The 20,576-nt window shown below is 46.8% G+C and overlaps 1 protein-coding gene across 2 annotated transcripts; it reads right to left on the reverse strand.

The window, feature by feature from the left end:
- Positions 1-1,969: 1,969 nt before the first annotated feature.
- LOC107276770 (uncharacterized) lies at positions 1,970-17,647 on the reverse strand. 2 transcript variants are annotated; one of them, XM_066311540.1, is made up of 4 exons: positions 17,425-17,647; positions 17,209-17,280; positions 16,324-16,545; positions 1,970-2,964 (listed from the first exon to the last, which is right to left on the reverse strand). In XM_066311540.1, the coding sequence occupies exons 3-4, from the start codon at positions 16,324-16,326 to the stop codon at positions 2,155-2,157; spliced, it is 813 nt and encodes a 270-aa protein (XP_066167637.1). In that variant the 5' UTR covers positions 16,327-16,545; positions 17,209-17,280; positions 17,425-17,647; the 3' UTR covers positions 1,970-2,154. The 2 variants fall into 2 exon arrangements, 1 of the variants encoding a protein (XP_066167637.1); XR_010741962.1 differs by lacking the exon at positions 1,970-2,964 and adding an exon at positions 7,840-8,047.
- Between the last annotated feature and the right edge of the window lie 2,929 nt (positions 17,648-20,576).

Here is a 20,576-nt window from a genome sequence, read left to right on the forward strand (position 1 = left end):
ATCCGGGGAAGAGGGTACTTGTTTTTGATGGTGACTTCATTGAGAGCTCTGTAGTCAACGCACATCCTCTTCGTCTTGTCTTTCTTCTCCACAAAAATCACAGGAGCACCCCAGGGGGAAGTACTCGGACGTATATACCCCTTTTCTTTCAACTCTTCCAACTGTTTCTTAACTTCGGCCAGTTCATTTGCTGCCATACGGTAGGGTCGCTTGTACAGAGGAGTGGTTCCTGGAGCAAGATCTATCCGGAACTCAATCTCTCGCTTGGGCGGCATACCGGGTAGTTCTTCCGGAAACACATCTCCGAACTCCCTGACGATGGGGATTTCTGACAGTCCTATCTGATAAAGTTCTAAACTACTGACAGAGGTTGGGGGTGCAAAGAAAACAACCGGTTGTTCCGGCTCTCGGTACAGAGTGACAGTGCGTCTTGCACAATCCACTACTCCTTGGAATTGAGCCAACCAATTCATCCCAAGGATCACATCCAAGTTCTTGGTGTCTAGAAGAATCAGATCCGAGGGAAAAGGAATCCCCTGAATTTCTATAGGGACGGCAGGACTATAATACTTTGCTGTCATAACCCCTCCAGGGGTGGTGATGAGCAGAGGGTTCCTAAGCCTTTCTACCCCCAACTGATTTCTCCCCACGAATGGCACAGATATAAACGAGTGGGAAGCTCCAGAGTCGAACAAAATGGTAGCAGGGATGGAATGAATGAGGAACGTACCAACGATGACGTCTGGAGTTGTCAGCACGTCCTCGGCCGTCACGTGGTTCACACGACCCCGAATGACATCCTTACCACCGTTGTTGGAGCGGGGAGGCGCTTGGCCTTGCTGGCGCCTCGGCTTCGGGCATTTATCCGCAAAGTGCCCGGGCTCGAAGCAGTTGAAGCATAGACGCTGCGGACCTTGAACGTCCCTGCGGCCTTGACCAGGCTGCACGGCTGGCATAGGAGGACGGGGCGCACGAGTCCCTTGTTGACTCTGCTGTTGCTGCGGCTGTGGGACGCGCACCATGAATTGAGGTCGGGGTGCGGAGCGAGGTTGTTGCTGCTGTTGCTGCTGCGAGGACGATCCCCCTGGATAGGGATTGGTGTAGCGGACCCTTTGGTTAGCACCCTGTTGATTGCGGAAATTTGCCAAGCGGCGCTTGTGCGACTCCAGTTCCTTGTGCTTGGCTTCCAAGCGGATGCTCTTGTCCACCAGACGTTGGAAATCCGGATAGTCACCGGAGACTAGACGCACGGACAACTCAGGGTCCATTCCTGCCAAGAACTTCTCCTGCTTTTCCTCATCTTCCCGTACATCCTCCGGGGCGTACCGGGCCAGGTTGTTGAACTCATGCAAATACTCCATCACGGAGCGGTTGCCTTGCTTCAACTCTCGGAATTCCCTTTTCTTAAGGGCCATGACTCCGGCGGGCACATGGGTCCTCCGGAAAGCGGCGGTGAAGCGGGCCCAAGTAATAGGCTGCCCCTCTGGCTGCGTAGCCTGGAAATGGTCCCACCATAGAGATGCGGGCGGCAAAGACGACTTTCTCCTCATCGCTGCACTGCACAGTGTCTAGCTTTTTCCCCACGGCATGCAACCAATCCAACGCATCCACGGGGTTATTGGAGCTAGAGAAGGTTGGTGGACGGATGCGGAGGAACTCGGCGAGTTTAGAGTGTTGTGGGGGTGGTGGTGGAGCATTATGTTGTGGCGGATTTTGGATGTGGTGGAGGAAAGCAGCCATCATGTTGGCCTGCTGGGCGAGGATTTGGGTGAGAATGGCGTTGGTGTCTGGTGGTGGTGGTGGAGGCGGAGGAGGAGGTGGAGGTGGGCTGCCATGGTTGTTGTGGTTGCTGCCCTCAGGTTGGTTGCCATCACCGGTATTAGCACTTCTCCTGGTCGTCACCATCTGAAAACCCCACACAGAACCAGCAAACAGAGAGAGCTGACAATTAAAGCTAACCATCCACGACTACCATAATTCTTGAATTTATTACTGCTATTAAATTGGTTCATTAAAGTTCAAGTTGCTTAAGCAAATAAAATAAAGACAGGCTCCGACACAGTTATACCACACACCGGCATAACCATGCCCCACACAACTCCAACAAGAAGACAAACGAGAAAGAACACACGCGCAAGCCTACTAACTGCTCGTCTACCGCTGCGACGGGCCAGGACGGAAGGTGAGCAACAGCGCATCCTCCGTGCTACCAACGCCGAAGGCTTCCCCCTCCTGGGGAACCACAGGCGCGGGCTCGGCACGAGGGGTCTCCACGAAGCAGGTCCACGCCAGGGACTGACGAACAAGCTCGGGCCTGGAGGTGCTCTTGCGGGCGGTGATCTTCTGGCTGCGGCAGACGCGGCGGCGCTTGGGGCGACAGACCTCTCCCTGGGCGATCTTGAGCTGATGCAGCTGCGCCTCCACTGTGTCTAGGTCCTTCTTCAGCTGCAGATTCTCCTGACGCAGTTCCAGGATCTTCATGTTGTTCTCGACCATCCCACGGCGCACCATCTGATGGAAGTCGATACGAGCCGCGTCGTACGCCTCCACCATGCGCGCCAGGTGCATGATGGTAGCGTCATCCTCCGAGCTAGCATCCCGGAAGGTGGCGTAGTCGCGGGCTCCTCCGCGACGAGGGTGGTAGCGGTAGGGCGAGTGCTGCAACTCGTCCGGGTAGCGCTGGTGAAGAGTGCCGATGGCGAGGAGAGCGGCGTTCTGGCAAGCGGCGGAGAAAGAATCTCCACCCGCGGTGACTGCCAACGAAGTCCTCTCGGGTGAGCCAGTGAGGATCACTGTAGTGACCTCCCAAGCAGCGTGGGGCTCTGCGTCGTCACCCTCCTGCTCCGGGAGCGGCCTGCCCTGGTAGTCCACTCCATGCGGATACCCCAGGACAACGCACATGCCCCGCAGCTCCAAGACGAAACCAGTCAGGTCCAGACCACGACGGCTGATGCTGCCGGCCATCTACAAACAAAAACAAAAAGAAAAGCAACATTTAAAAGGTCAGATTTTGGCGATAAATGAAGCAGCAGGACAGAGAGAAACTAGAGGATTTTCACAAATAAGAAAGGATTTTTTTATTTTTGAAAATATTGCTAAGGCTTGGGATCTAAGGCTCGTCCTAGGGTCAAGGGGGCTCTGATACCAACTTGTCACGACCGGAAATAACCCAACGGGCGTTCCTTACGTGCGTGTATTATTCCTTGTCCCAGGAGGCAAGGTACACCAAAAGTTGATACAATTCAGAGTTTAACAAGCGGATGCGTAAATAGTTAATTTATTACATGGGCAGCGAAGGCCCAGCACACACAAAGACAAACGAGAAACAGCGAAAGACTAGGGCGACGACCACAGGCGCTTGACGGCAGGCACGAGCTAGACACCAAAGCCTTCATCCTCCAGGAACTCCTCTTCTGGGTTTGGGAAAAATTGAGCAAGACTGAGTATAACCACCGTACTCAACAAGACACACCCACAAGTGCAGAATAAATGCAAGGGAGTACAAAGGAGTTATACTATAAAGGGTTAGGGTTGGATTAAACAGCATTTAAAGACACTTGGTTGCGCAAAGCTATTTTGGAAACACGATTCTAGAACTATACAATATTATTTATCAAGGCCGTGAACCCACACGAACCTGCCTTAACCCAAGGCCTACGATGATTCAGACCGAACTGGCAACCCGACCCTGGGTCCCAGCTCGTCCCAAGCCAACCCAGGCCAACCATTCCACATTTTAGTTGTTAAGTAGGTTTTAAGAATTAAAACACTAACTTGGGTACATTGCTCGGCTTGCCCATAACCGAGGGCGCGGCTATTCGAATAGATTTTACTCTGATCAGAGGTGTACATCTTTACCCACAAGACACATCTTCCTCACGTGTGACCACGTGCCACATACCACCACGGTATACGGACGGAAGACGTGACATAGTTTCCAACCCATCCTAGCCATAGACAAGAGTACCGACCCAATCCCACCTACGGCCGGAACCCCCGGGACAGGCAGGCAGGACTGAGCCCCTAGCAGCAGGACACCGGCCCTGTGCCATGACATCTCGACTACCGGGCCGCAGCTCGTGTAGCCTTCATTTGTCCTAGAGATGTCCATCGACCCCCGACTTCTTCCATCTCCATCCGTGTACTTTTGTTTATAACCAGACTGAGCCACAAACTAAGCCTTACCCACTAGACATGTGGAAGTACGGTAGTGCTTTGCAACAGAGGCCCGAAGACCGGTCCTTATATGGCCGAGGTGCTACTATCAAAACCACGCACCCCGAGCCCAGCCTAAAACTATTTTGGGGATTTTGAATAGAGGGGGCGGTGTGAATCCAATTCCACAATAACCAAACCATTCCATAGTGTCCAGGTGATATGAATATTCCCAAAGTCTAGAGTTGAAAAACCACCTAATGTTACCTAATTAAAATAGCGAAGCATCTACCTAAAATCATGCTAGTGGTACCATGAGTAGAGTGTCCACCAGTTGGGGTTTTGTTTATTCTAGGGTGAACAAGGAAATAATAACAATAACAATAATAAGGTCATAACAAAGGTAAATAGGCATGGCTAGATAAAACAGTGATAACTCGGGAATTTAAATAAAGTGATAATGCAATAATTTAAAGCAACATAATTTTATAAACTGGGATTCAATATGCTCAAAGATGATGTGACTTGCCTTGCTCGCTTTCCCAAACGTCGGCTTCAACTTCCACGAAGAGCGGATCTTCCGAAGCTGCAGCGTCTACACGACCAACGGAAAAGAAAAGGCTTTTACTCTAATAAACTCCATATAACAAGCAGAAACAAAGCTCAAAATGGGTTCTTGACTTCTTAAGGAAAAATTAGAGACTTGAACGGTCCAATTCCGAGTTCAAATGGCCAAGTTATGGCCATTTGAAGTTTATATGCTCTTTAAATGAATATTTGCGAATTTCTTCATTTAAATTTTAATTTAAAATGGATTTATTGCGTCAGCCGAGGGGAGGGGCGCGCGGACCGGGTCCACGGGGGTGGGGCCCACGCGGCAGCCTCACGGTCCACGGTGGACCGGGCGCGCCCGGGCTCGCACCGGCCGGCGCCGTGGGTCCCACGCGTCAGCCGCACCCGAGGGCGCGGGCGGCTGACGGCCGGGCCCCACGCGGCAGCCGCGGGGCGCGCCCGAAGGCGGCCACGCCGGCACAGCCAACGGGAGGCGGCGCGCCCGCGCCCCTATGGTCGCCGGCGGCGGCCATAGGCACGGCGGAGCGGCGGCCGAGAGAGGGGAGGGAAGGGGGAAACGAATCGGCGGTCCACGGCTCACCCCGGGTCGACGGCGACGACGGGAACGGCGACCGGAGCGGAGGAAGGCGGCGGCGCGGCTCGGGTGGACGGGGTCGACGATGCTCCGGCGGTCGGCAAGCGAAACGGAGGGGTGGACGAGGTCGGCGAGGATGCGGCGAAGCCGAAGGAGGCGGCGCCGAGGCGGGAGATGGTCCGGGGCAACGACGGCGGCGGACCGGAGCTCGGCGGCGACGGCGGAGAGAGAGAGCGACAGCGCGAGCTCGATTCCGGCGGGGAGAGAGAGCGGCGAGTGGCGGAAACGGTGGAGGGAGGCACGGGGAAGGTTTATATAGGGTTGGGAGTGAGAGAGGGCGGCCGGACGAGGGGGAAACAGGCGCGGAAGATCCGGCCGCCATTGATGGCGCCGGCGAGGTTAGGGGGAAAGTTTCCAAACGAATCCGAGGGAGAGAGAGAGGGAAAAATGGGGGGAAAGAGGGAGGGAATCACGGGGAATATTTCCCCCCACTTTATTGCGCGCGTGGACGGCGGGAGGCGGCGGGATTCGCGGCGGCGGCGGCGCTAGGGCACGGGCGAGGCGGCGGGAGCGGCGGGAGGTAGGGGATGACGGGTGGGCCCCACCCGTCAGCGAGGGAGGCGGGCGGGCCCGCCTGTCAGCGGCACGCGTGCGGGGAGGAGGCCGGATGGGCCGCGGGGGAGAGGAGAGAGAGGGAGAGAGATGGGCCGAGCCGGCCCAAGAGGGGGAGGGGGGAAAAGACTTTTTAGGGCTTTTCTTTTTATAAAACCATTTTAACTTTGTTTATTTCTTCTTAATTATTATTTGTGCTCTGAAAATTCCACTAAAATTTATTTACGCATTTTAGGCTTTTAGGAAATATACAAAAATCCTCCAAGCCTTATTTGACTTTTAACTTTGCACATTTTAATTGTTGGAGGCTTTCACATGGATTTTACTTATTCTATGCATAATTTAGAGGATGTATTTTAGAGTCGTTTTGGGACGCGACAATTTATGAAATGATGTTTACGCAAATGAGCTTTATTATGCCATCCTTTGTTATCCTGTGCACTTGCATATTTGCTGTGTGGCTTGTTGAGTATATCATATGCTCATTCTTGCAATATTCATTCATCAGAGGAGGAGTACTTCAGTGAAGGTGATGTTCTGGAGGACTAGGCTTGATCTAGGTTAAGTTGCCTGTGGAGTGGAGTCGCCATAGCTGTTCCGTAGTTTGTTTTTATTTTTCCGTTGCGTAGAATGTTATTCTTTGAGAGGAACTATCCACCTCTGTAATAATTTATTATTTGCGAATATTAATTAGCTGTTTATTTGTACTCTGTTATCAATTTGTTATTGTGTGCCTCGGCTGATTCCTGGACGAGGGTTTAACACACATGTAAGCGTTTGGAATTTTGGATAGAAATTCTGGGCGTGACAAGTTGGTATCAGAGCCAACTTGACCTTAGGACAAGCCAAATGGTAAACCTTAAGTAGCCTTCAAAATATTTTGAAAAATAGAACTGCTCTTCTCTATTCTCTTACAAACTAATTAAGTTGGCAGCACATGCAAGGTTATGCACAAAATTTATTTAATTCTATTTCTTTTCTTATAAAGCAAAAGGCTGTTCTTCTCAAAAATTTTCTTTTTCTTTATTACTCAGGGTATTAAATAGTTTTCTGAACTTCATTGATTAGTCGGCACTGTACATCTATTATGGTATCAATTTAATCAGGATAGCACTAGTACTACTCATCCCTTATAATGGTGACACTGTACCGTGCTAACAGTAGGTCTTAAGTATTCTGGTTTTATTTTATTTATTTGTCTAAAATTATTTGTCTCTGTCCAAATTTAATTTAAATTCCAATCAATATATATATATATATATATATATATATATATATATATATATATATATATATATATATATATATATTTGTTCCCTATGTTTCTTTTCCTTTATTTTATTTTCTTCCTTTTTGGGTCAAATCAATTAAATCTGGGTTGTGCAGCTAACTTAAAAAATATGCATTAATTCCTTCTTTCCATGTTTCTTTAGATGCCGCCTCATCCACCGAAAAACTTGATCAAGGTGCTAGGATTCGTCACGGAGTTGAGGTTGATGGCATTTGAAGTAGGCTATGAGGTTGCTCCCGAGTATCGCCAAATTCCCCATGACCCCAATGAGGAGTAGTGTCGTGTTCGTGTAACGTTGGCTAGCGATCATGAAGACCTTCCGTCAATAAAGTTCGAAGCTGGAGGCAGAAAGTACAGTCATGCTTGCCAGGAAGCAGCTTTGGTGGCCATTGAAGAGTTGCGTCATCGCTTTGAAGAGGAGCTAGAGTCGTCAGTTTTCCAGTACCATCCCCACAAGCCTCATGGTCAAGATTATGGAACCTACAACTGTCCTGATGGAGAAGATAGTGCCACACTGACACATGCTGTGCATATGCTTAGTGCTATGGATGTAGTAGGTGTGGAGCGAGAGAAAGCAGCTCATGACAGGGAAAACTGGAATCGAGGCAAGATTTGCAAGTTGGAGAGCAAGGTGTACCGTCTACAGAATCGAGGCAAGATTTGCAAGTTGGAGAGCAAGGTGTACCGTCTACAGAAGGAATTAGCTGAGCTTAAAGGAGAAACACCGCCGCCAGCACCCAAGCTTCGCCTCACTGCAAGGAAGAGAACTTGTCCACCACCTCGTCTCCAGTTAGCTTCGAAGACTCGTGTGGTGGGAGACGCTGTGCCTGATCATGCCGAACCTGTCATCCATGTCTTAAGTGATGAGGAAGAAGAGGAAGACCCAGAAGAAAGAGAGCCAGCTACTCCAGAGGAAGAAGATCCATCGCTTCGTTCCGACGCAAGGCGGGATTAGTCGCTTAGTTAGATCGTTGACGTAGTTCGCTGTGTTAGATTGCTTGCTTAGGTTTGCTTGTGAGTGTGTGGGTTTTAGCATGACCTAGAGTTGGCAGCGGTAGTGCATGCATTGAAGATTTGGCGTCATTATCTTTTCGGTAACCATACGAAGATCTATACGGATCATAAAAGTTTGAAGTACATTTTCACTCAACCTGATTTGAACATGCGTCAACGAAAATGGTTAGAGTTGATCAAGGATTATGATATGGAAATTCATTATCACCCGGGTAAAGCAAATGTTGTAGCAGATGCTCTCAGCAGGAAAAGCTACTGTAATATGTCAGAAGGACGACATCTACCTTGGGAGTTATGCCAAGAATTTGAAAAGTTGAACTTGGGAATAGTCAGCAAAGGTTTTGTGGCCGCTTTAGAAGCTAAACCTACTCTGTTTGATCAAGTCAGAGAAGCTCAAGTGAATGATCCTGACATACAAGAAATTAAAAAGAACATGAGAAGAGGTAAAGCCATCGGTTATATAGAAGATGAGCAAGGAACTGTGTGGCTAGGAGAAAGAATTTGCGTGCCTGATAATAAGGAGTTGAAGGATACTATCATGAAAGAAGCTCATGAAACTTTGTATTCCATTCACCCCGGAAGCACTAAGATGTAACAGGACCTGAAGCAACAAATCTGGTGGGCCAGTATGCGACGTGAGATAGCAGAATATATGGCTCTATGTGATGTATGTCAGCGAGTCAAGGCGGAGCATCAGAAGCCAGCCGGTCTGTTGCAACCGTTGAAGATTCCAGAGTGGAAATGGAAAGAAATAGGAATGGATTTTATAACCGGTCTACCCAGAACGTCGGCAGGACATGATTCCATTTGGGTAGTGGTCGACAGGCTTACTAAAGTCGCTCATTTCATACCTGTCAAAACAACTTACACGAGAAATAAGCTTGCAGAGTTATATATGGCAAGAGTGGTATGTTTACATGGTGTTCCCAAGAAGATAGTGTCAGACAGAGGTAGTCAGTTTACTTCAAAATTTTGGCAGAAACTACAAGTAGAGATGGGTACTCGTTTGAATTTTAGCACGGCTTATCACCCTCAAACTAACGGTCAGACCGAAAGAGTAAATCAAATTTTAGAAGACATGTTGAGAGCCTGTGTTCTAGATTTTGGTGGAAGTTGGGATAAGAATTTGCCGTACACAGAATTCTCATATAACAACAGTTATCAAGCTAGTCTGCAAATGGCTCCACATGAAGCATTGTATGGCCGGAAGTGTCGTCCGCCGCTCCTTTGGGATCAAACTGGTGAGCGTCAAGTTTTTGGGACAGACATATTGCGAGAGGCAGAAGAAAAAGTGAAGATTATCCAAGAAAGGTTGCGCGTTGCTCAGTCGCGTCAGAAGAGCCATGCCGACAATCGTCGTAGGGATTTGGCTTTCGAAGAAGGGGATTATGTGTACCTACGGGTTACGCCGCTACGAGGAATTCATCGTTTTCAGACCAAAGGGAAATTGGCACCATGCTTTGTGGGACCTTTTAAGATTGTGAGTCGAAGAGGTGAAGTACCTTATCAGGTAGAGTTGCCTCCGTCAATGGCGGGAATACATGACGTGTTCCATGTGTCGTAGTTAAATAAATGTTTGCGTGTTCCTACGGAGGAAGCAGATCCTGAACGTATAGAGCTTCAAGAAGATTTAACTTATGTTGAGAAGCCAGTCAGAATCTTGGAAGTGAGTGAAAGGAACACCAGGAATCGTGTCATACGGTTCTGTAAGGTTCAGTGGAGCAATCATCCAGAAGAAGAAGCCACTTGGGAGCGAGAAGATAAATTGAAGTCAGCTCATCCTCATCTCTTCGCCAGTTCTTCTAAATCTCGAGGACGAGATTCCATTTAAGGGGGGTAGGTTTGTCACGCCCTAAAAATCGCCTAAATTAATAATGCATATTTTAAATCATTTTTAGAAATTATTTTTAAAAGCCTACACGTTAAACTCTAATAATCTACGAAAATTTTCAACATAAAATTGAGCTAGATAAAATTTTATTAAATACTTTGCTTGTTCTTCTATTTTCTAGATTTTTCTAGGAATTATTTGAGCAAGGGAAGTATTTTTAATAAATGAAACAACATTTCACAAATTATTTTAATTGAAAAAGTTAAAAAAAACCCTCCCTAGGCCATTGGGCCGAATCCGGCCCAACACTTCTCTCCCCGCGCGCGGGCGAACCGGCCCAAGCCGGCCCAGCCGACGTCGCCCGCCCCCTCCTCCTCGAGCCGCCGACATGTGGGGCCCACATGTCGGGGCCTTCTTCAACCTCCGGCCGAGGCCGTCCGAGCCGCCGCCTTCCTGCGCCGATTCCGTCCAATCCGGTCTCCCCCGTGTCTGATTGATTGAGGGGTTTTGATCCTCTCATTCTCCTCTATCTTTACCCCCAAGATTCGGAGCAAATCGTTGAGTATATTATACGAATCAAACGCGTTTTCGAGTTTATCCCCAAAACAAACCCTAGTTTTTCCCGGCTCGATTCCTCGCGGTAGGAGTCCGATCTCTCCAATCCAAGGCTATAAATAGGACCACCTAGTCGCCCTCTTTTGTTTGCCCCCTTTCCCGAGCTCTCTAGTGCCCCGTGGAGTCGCCGCCGCGCCGCCCTAGTCGCCGCCATCGCCGGCCGCCGCTCAGCCGCGCCGCGCCGCCGCTTGCGTCGTCGCCGCCGCCTTTTCTCGCCGCCGTTAGGTGCGCGTGAGGGAGAGCTAGCTCGGCCGCCCCCTCTCCGCTGTCGTCGGTCGCCGTGAAGCCGCCGCCACCGTTGACCGATCCGCCGCCGCCACATAACCTGGTCGCCGGCCACCATCCGTCGTCGTTCGTCGCGTTGGTGAGTACCGTTGAGATCGCGTCTTCGCCCTCTACGCGTAGGTGCCCTCTAATCGCCCGGCCAAGGTCCGTAGCGCCGGTGGTCGTGCCGCCCGAGCCAAGGCCGCCATTGATGATGTCAGCATGACGTCATAACCTTTCCTTTTTAGTTTTTTTTAATAGATGAAATAGATTAAAACTTCGGAAAATCATAACTAATTCATCGTAACTCCGATTCGAGTGGTTCAAGTTGCTATTTTTTTCTAAAATTGAGATCTACATGTTAAAAATATCCACATTTACTGGTTATGCTTGTTTTTGTACTGTTTTGTTGATTTTGTCTTTTTGCTTTAGTTTCCGACGTTCCCGAGGAGAGCGTTTCAGTTTAAGAAGGTTCGGAAGTGTTTGTGGAAGCTCAAGGCAAGTCACACAGATCCCAAACGACCCTTTAGCATGTTGAACCCGTTTAAAGCTAATGTTTTATTTCAACTTATGTATTATTTTCGAATGTCATCGGGTGGTGAACCTTTCCCAATTAATTAATGGCCGAAGATGACTTTATTTTCCTATGGGTTATAATTTGATTAGCTTGGACCTTATATATTGGATTGGTTCAGCTAAATGCCGTATGTATGTTTGCTTAGCCATGCTTAGAAACATTAGCTAATTAATGGGATTGTACACAAATTATATTACATTATTATTAATTATGGTTATATCTAATGGTAGCTCACGATGGTTAATCGTGTTATGTTATGTTAATTAATTGATAATTAAAACCTGGTTAAGGTGGGTTGTGAGCATATGGTTTTGATGGTTGTGCTCATGACAATTAAGGACCGGTTCGCGAGCTACTGTTGTGAAATATTTACCGTGCCAACCACAAGCCAGCGTGGGCAACGGCTTTATCTTTTGTATAGCATGATTCATTATAGTGTGCTAGACTGTGAAGCGGCGAGAAGTCCGTGGGGGTCGCTGGGGAGTCCATTGCCTCTGGTTTTGAGGGGGAGATTATGATCCAGGAACGGTGCACTGTGGTGAGTTGTGTTGTGCGAGGGGTATTGTCACAGTTCCTTTCCGAGGTATCGTGGTGGTGCTAAGGCGCATGGTGACATGTTGTGGGATTGTGTCTTGTGGGTACAGTGGTACACCTCTGATCAGAGTAAAACTATTCGAATAGCCGTGCCCGCGGTTATGGGTGAGTTGTGCAATGTTTTTCGTGATTAGTCTCACATTACACATTGATGATAATTGTGATAAATAATTTGACTCCTGGTTTGGAATGGTATATTCCTGGTATGGAGGTTAGATTTGTACAACCGGGGTTGGTTGTTCAAATAAGGTTGGGCCTATGTAACACGGGTGTGTTGTATGGTGTTTATCTAATACTGTTTAATTATTCAACTGTTTTACAATTCTCTTAAATATTTATTAAATGTTGTTTACGCAAATGAGCTTTATTATGCCATCCTTTGTTATCCTGTGCACTTACATATTTGCTGTGTGGCTTGTTGAGTTTGTCATATGCTCATTCTTGCAATATTCATTCATCAGAGGAGAAGTACTTCAGTGAAGGTGATGTTCTGGAGGACTAGGCTTGGTCCGGGTTAAGTTGCATGTGGAGTGGAGTCGCCATAGCTGTTCCGTAGTTTGTTTTTATTTTTTCGCTGCGTAGAATGTTATTCTTTGAGAGGAACTATCCACCTCTGTAATAATTTATTATTTGCGAATATTAATTAGCTGTTTATTTGTACTCTATTATCAATTTGTTATTGTGTGCCTCGGCTGATTCCTGGACGAGGGTTTAACACACATGCAAGCGTTTGGAATTTTGGATAGAAATTCCGGGCGTGACTTTTCCTAGATTATTAGAGTTTAACTTGTAGGCTTTTAAAAATAATTTCTAAAAATGATTTAAAATATGCATTATTAATTTAGGCGATTTTTAGGGCGTGACAACTTGGCCTGGCAATGATTGAGCGTGTGAAGAAAAGGCAGGCCTCCCGCATAGCGAACATAAGAGAGGAACACAAACACAAAATTTTTCCATCTCAAAATTAACGCGCGAAGAAGAAAGAACAACATTAAAAGATTGCACAAGAAAGGCGACTAGGTTGTGACCCACGATGACAAGGAGATCGTAATCTGCGAGCACTTTGGAAGGATAATGGGCTAGCCGAAGCCAAGAACGTGTGAGCTCAATTGGCAGGCACTACATGTTCCGACAGCGGACCTCTCACACCTAAACGAACCTTTAACAGAGCAGGAGATCTACCGGGTAATTAAGAAGATGCCAATTGATAAGGCACTAGGGCTAGACGGCTACACTGAAAACTTCTTCAAGGTCTGCTAGGACATCATCAAAGTAGAAAATATTGTTGCAGTCTTCAACTCGACCAACAACCTATGATGCGCAAACATGAGTCTTTTGAACTCGGCCAAGACTGCCCTAAATCCTCACAAGGAGGGTGCATAAGAAGTGACAGATTATTGACCCATCAACCTAATGCATGGCATAGCAAAGATCCTCTCTAAGCTGTTGGCGCTGCGCCTAAGACCCGATTATGTGGACAGTCATCTCAGTCAATCAGAGGCCTTTATCAAAGGCAGGAGGATCCATGATAAGAAGGTACCATAGAACGAGGCAGTCAATGCTACTTTTCAAACTTGACATAACCAAGGCATTCGACTCAGTGCGCTGGGATTAGCTATTGGCTATGCTACAGCACGATGGATTCCCGCAGAAGTAGACATATTGGGTGACAACCATATATTGCACCTCCACATCGCAAGCAATCCTCAATGGGATCCCGGGTGGCAAAATCCTACATGATAGAGGCCTAAGGCAAGGCAACCCACTATCGCTGCTTATTTTCATCCTGGCAATCGACCCCCCCCCCTATAATAGTTCCTTTCCAAAGCAACAAATCTAAAGGCCATACCAAGCTACAGGGCAGAGCAACCCGCCTAAGAATCTCCATGTACCCCGATGATGAAGTGGTCTTCATCAATCCCATCAGGAAGGATGTCCTGACCTTCATTGACATCCTTATGTGTTTCCAGCATTAGACATGGCCTAGCCACAAACAAGCAAAAATCTCAGGTAGCCACAATCAGATGCGAGAGCATAGATCTGGACTCCATTCTAAATGGTGTGCCATTGGTGCGGGCACACTTCCCTATAAAATACATAGGACTGCCACAACTCCTTGGAAGGATGGGCTAGATGGATATAAAACCAACCTTTCACAAGACTGCAACGCGGGTCATTGGCTGGAGGGGGAAAAACATGGGACCAGCAAGGTGGTCAACACTGGTCAAGTCAACACTGACAGTGCAGCCCATCTACCTTCTCATGCCCTCAAGGAGACCAAAGAAGCCCTAGGTCTCCTTGACACAAAAGATAAGGAAGTTCCTATGGGCGGGGACAAGGGCCATCACAGGGGGGAAATGCATGATTAACTGGAAAAAGACGTGCATCCCAACCACACCAGGAGGACTGGGAGTTCTCAATATGCAGAAGTTCATGAGGGCCCTACGACTAAGATGGCTCTGGCACGAATGGAAAGACCCCACCAAGCCGTGGGTGGGCCTTGAAACACCACCTTACGAAACAGACAAATTGCTCTTCGCCGCGGCCACTAAAATAACCATCGGGGATATCAACACAATTCGCTTCTGGGACTCTGCCTAGCTAGATGGGCAAAGGCCAAAAGACATTATGCCACTAGCCTATGTAGTGTCCAAAAAAAGAGGAAATTCCTTGCCTGAAGGCATTGAGAACATGGTATATGTGATCAATGAACTCGTGTCCCTATGGGACGCAACCCAGGGCATCCTTCTCGACCAAATTGAGCCTGACCAAATCACTTGGAAGCTATCGAACCATGGAGAATACTCAGCCTCACCAGCATATACTGCGCGCAATGCCTAAGAACCAAAGGTACCAATAAAAATGACTTAATTTGGAGAGCACGGGCCCTGCAAAGTGCAAATTTTATGCGTGGCTAGTGACACACAATAGCACAATAGAGTATGGACATCCGATCAACTCGTTGCTAGAGGCTAGCCAATCAATGAGATATGCCCCCTCCGCCACACGAACAAGTTGGCAAGCCACCTAATTAATCACCCACTGTAGATACAACAAGAGGATTTGGAGCCTAACTGCCTCCTGGGTGGCATGCCAGCAACGGGACACGAGCCACTGGGATCCAAGCCAGAGCGTCCAAGACTGATAGGAAATACTAGCCAACAAAAAGGAAGTACCCAAATGAGGCCTACGGACCATATTACTATTCGTCGACTGAGAAATCTAGAAGGAAAGAAACCAACGGGTTTTCGAGCACTAGGAGACCGTGGCTCCTAGCGTCCTGACAAAAAAACAAAGGAGGCAAGAACTTGGGCTATGGCAGGAGCAAAGGCGGCTTAGGGAATTTCTACTAGACCAATCAAAGGCTGTGCATAGCACTGTATAGTCTTTTGTTTCCTTACCCCAAGGAGTTCTATTTTTTTACCTCTATGTTCAATGAAATAGCACAATCTCGTGCTGATTTCTTTCAAAAGAAGATTGATTTGGTGTGACGCGCACCGACAACACTTCTGCACACTAGCGGTTCTTTTTAGTTTTGCTAAAAATCCCAGGACTCTATCTTTTTCTATGATACACATAACCGTTTGAGAAAATTATGTAATAAGCTTTTCCTATGGCGGTCAATTAATTCTCAGGTTCAATTCTATGTGGGTCTAAATTATTTATGTGGGTCTAAATTAAATAATTAAAGGCAAAATTACATAAACCACCTCAATTATCAACTTTTTTCTATATTTCGCCCCATAACATACATTGTTGCAAAACCACACATACCCACCCAACTCTTCTAGACCAAAATTGGCTACTTCCCACCGACACTTGAGCATTGGGTCATATCACTATACCAGCCAGGTCAGGCTTGTCCCGAGTGGTGTGATGAGTTTGACTCAAATTAACTCGTCCTTAGCTAAAGAATGGTGTTGCTTCCAGCTCACAGTAAACATGTATATAGGTCCAATAACGAGCTTGAGCTGGATTCAGCTCTTAGCCATGCTGGGCTGATATGGCCATGGTGAATTCATGTTGGATGAAATGGGCTGAATCAGTTACTCATGTACGCAGATCAATTTTGGATGATTGAGATTTTACAATAAAATGGGTTATGTGGTGGAATATTAATTAAAACAAGGACGAGATCAATGTAACAGTTTACATAATTCTATCATTGTTAAAAATATATAATTAATGTAGAATATGGTAAGGCGTGAGCCGGGTTTAATTACCATTGGCAGGGTTGACGCCACGGTTCTTGAGCTCGCGGTACATCTGGCTGAGGGAACATCTGTCACAGAAGAGCTGCAGACAGCAGTCGGCGCAGGGCTCCGGCGCCATGCCGAACGTGGCGCGGAGCTTCTGGCGGTAGGACCAAGAGTACATGGTGTGCATGCCTGGGAGCACCGTGCTCGGCCGCATCCAGCAGTAGGTGATGCCTGCTATGGCGCAAGCTGCACACGTCCGTACACAAGCAAACATATAATTTAATTATGTCACATAACTAAAGTCATACTCCCTCCGCCTCAACAAAAAAAAAAAAAAAAAAAAAAAAAAAAAAAAAAAAAAAAAAAGACAAACCCTGGGTTTCCGTGTTCAACATTTGACCGTCCGTCTTATTTGAAAAAATTATGAAAAAAATTAAAAAGACAAGTCACATAAAAAGTATTAATCATGTTTTATCATCTAACAACGATAAAAATACTAATTATAAAAAATTTCATAGAAGACGGACAGTCAAACGTTGGACACGGAAACCCATGGTTTGTCTTTTTCTGGGATAGAAGGAGTAGTAGTAAATATCTTTGCTAAATATATATAAGAGAGTATAGCTACTCCCTCCGTCTTATTTTAAGTGCAACCATAAGTTTCCGTGTCCAATTTTGATCGTCCGTCTTATTTGAAATTATTTTTAATTAATATTTTTGTTGTTATGAGATGATAAAACATGAATATTACTTTACTCATGACATATGTTTTTAATTTTTTAAAAAACATTTTCAAATAAGACGAACGGTTAAAGTTGGGCGCGGAAAACTATAGCTGCACTTAAAATTAAAATGGGACAGAGGGAGTATCTAGCTAGCATATGTAATTAATTGATGGCAGTTCGTTACAGATGCTGCCCCTGTCGAGGGTCTCGGCGATAAGGCCGAAGGCAACGCACGGGCAGAAGAACGTCAGGCAACCTGCACATACAATATTGTGCACCAACCATCAGATTGCTTAATTAGTAGCTAGCCATATTATTATTAATTAACCCTTCAATTCAGTTCATATATGGAGTACTACAACTAGCCACAGTGTACAAAACTAGCTCTAGCTGAGCTCACAGCTGTTGCAGTCGTCGCAGCAGTCGCAGAGGCCGGTGGTTCATGCCTGCCCGACCGGCGCCTCCGGCGAATCTCCGGCCATCTTAATTAATTACCTAATTTTCAAGGTATAGCGCTACTACCTAACTTGCTTGCTCGCTCAAAACTTACTTGATCTAGCTAGAAAACTATATATGCATATGTATATAGTAGCATTAGCAATGCAATGGCGACATTGCCTGCATGAATATGTATTACAGTGTATTTATAGAGCACACCAGCCAATAGCAAAGAGTCTTCGTGAGGCTGGGAAGAGTCGACGACAACGTTGACGCCGCACAATGCTATATCAAAGTCACGTATATGAGACAATATGCAGAAAAAGCGTGGCACTGACATGTACACATCATGAGATGTTGATCTCTCCATCACTCGTTTAGATTCACTAACATCTATATAAATTTAGACAAAAATATATAAAACAGATACAAGAAAACATGCATAAATCTATTAAAAATCCAAAATATATTATAATGTAAAATAGAGTCATGTACTCGTAATATCATCGTGAACCGGACCCAAATTTACCATACCTCGAGGGCTAGGTTATCATGCCCCGGTGGTAAAGCACGATAAACGTGATAACCATGGCAAACCAGAGTTTCATGAGTTCCTGCACAACTATCATTAGTACCTGGCGGTAAGACCAATTATCGCGATAACTAACACTGTTGGGGAGTTCATTTTTGCTCCTGGTTCACAACGCAACTTAGTCTACCAGGACGCACAATCCAAGACTAGAGATAACTATTTTTAGTCCCGGTTAAAATAACCGGGATTAAAAATACATCTTTAGTACTGGTTGGTGGTGTTGATTTGTACTACCGGTTATTGCCACCAACCGGTACTAAAGATCTCGGGGAGCCTGACATGCTCCGATAAAGTGTTAACCGGAACTAAAAATAATCTTTAGTACCGATTGGTGTTACTAATCGATTCTAAAAATTGCAATATGCCGTTGGGTGTTTTAACCGGTGCTAAAGAACGTCTTTAGCACTGGTTCGTTATACATCCGAGTTATTTGCTGTTTTTGCCGATCGAGCAAAGATCGATTCTCCAGAGAGAGTAATTAGTAGTCCAATAGCCAACAGTATTGTCGAGACTCTCAGTTTAACCGGTTTCATACTTCTAAAGATAGAACACAGCAGCACATACATATAAATTACTACTCCGTATGTGGCCTGTTCTTTTTGCTATCGCGGATAAAGGTTGATAATTTTTTTTTCCCTGAGGTTTACAGAGATATGGACTAGACCTTTATACTGACTGAATTATATATCACAAAGTTTGATGGACAATTCATCTCAAAAAAAAGTTGATGGACAATATCAACATAGTTAATTATGTAAACAACGTACATGTAAAAAAGTATCGGATAAATCATGTCGAACGCGTGATGAATAGACCGGTGAGTAAGGTGCCGAATATTGAGAGCACTAACTCCTCAAAAGTATAACTAGGATCGATCAAGTGCGATGAGTTGGTTGTTGAAAAGGACTCACAGCTCCATATTTCTGCATGGGTCCATATGCTTAACGGCCACGGGGCTAACTTGTATAGTCGATGTATGTGGGGGAATTAAAATACCGATTTGCATTCATCTATTTTCGACACATGGCACCTAGCTACGTCTGCATTCTCTGCTAGCCACAGGAAATGAATAAAAGATGGTTAATTACCTTATCCGAAACTTCAAAACGATATAGGATGTAAACGACCGAATTTGAATTATAGAAACCAAATCCGTTTTCAAGGGGCCACTACTAGTCTATTACTGGCGGACTAACAAAACAAACGCTAGTAAAAATATATTGGCGGAGTCTGGGTCACAAGCCGCCAGCGAAAATCGATTTTCACTGACGGACGGTTAGGAGATCCGCCAACAAAAATAACTCAAATTTTTTAGGCGGACCTCTTAAGGGTGCGCCAGCAAAATTTAGGTTTTTGCTGGCAGTATGTAAAGAGCACCGCTAGCAAAAACAATTTAGTAATTAAAAACCCAACCTCCCACCGCCCTCCTTCCTCTCCTTGGTTCCCTCCTCTTCCTTAGCCCTACCCTTGGCTTCTCCACCACCACGGTACTCTCATAGACGATGACAGCGTCCGTGGCGGCAAAGGCGGCTGCAGCAGTAACAACGACGAATCCGGTGGCGCGCAGGCGTGCGGGTGGCGGGAAGGCACCCGAGCAGCAGATCCGGCGACAGGGAGGAGCACGCGGCGGTGAGGATGCGCCCAGGCGGCAGATCCAGCGACGGGGAGGAGCGCAGGCAATTGATCAGGCAGTGGGAAGGCGCCCGGCGGCACGTATGGTGACGAGGAGGACCGGAGGAGCGCGGGCAGTGGATCCGGCGGCGAGGAGGAACCCAAGCGGCAGATCCAGTGGTGGGGAGGAGCACGGATGGGCCAGTGGAGCTTGGGCAACGGGGAGTCTCACGGCGGTGAGCAGGCCAGCGGAGTTCCAACGTGGCTTCGGCTACAGGCGGGCAGCAACGGTGAGGCTATTGATAGTCCTTAAGTACCAAATCCGACTGTCAACTCCTGCACACAAAAGCAAACAAAAGAATATAAAATGGAATATCATAGTTGGAGGAAGTGGTTATTACTAACCATTTCCACATGTCTTGGTGAATATTTGTATGCTGTTGAATTATGGACGAAAACCACCCGCCAAGCGACAAAACAAGCATCCGGCTAATCAGACGCGAGTACCCACAAACCACAGAAAAACCAACAAATTTGAGGACAACCCCCATGTGCTGTCATGAGGGCCCACTGGACAGTGACCTGGCAAAAGGGGAGGCTGAGAGGAGCCAAAAGTGGTTCGGCCGAACCACTTTTGTGGCCTCTCAGGCTCAACCTTGGCAGGGAGGTTCCCACCGACCTAGGAGTCCATTCAGGCCTGCATGACTAAATACAGTGGATCCAAGGGTGTTAACAACAGAATTTTGCATCGGATTCAGAGAAGAAGGAAGAAGATCGAAGCGGATTTGGTGTGGAATCGAGTTGAATTTGGAGTCAAACTGCGCATCGGCTCGATATCATATCGGCTAGAAAATAGAGTGTGAGTTGATCAAGGTTGATAAGGATGATAACCGATACAACCGATATGGTAT

Source organism: Oryza sativa, chromosome 6 (assembly GCF_034140825.1).
Source record: "Oryza sativa Japonica Group chromosome 6, ASM3414082v1".
NCBI lineage: Eukaryota > Viridiplantae > Streptophyta > Magnoliopsida > Poales > Poaceae > Oryza > Oryza sativa.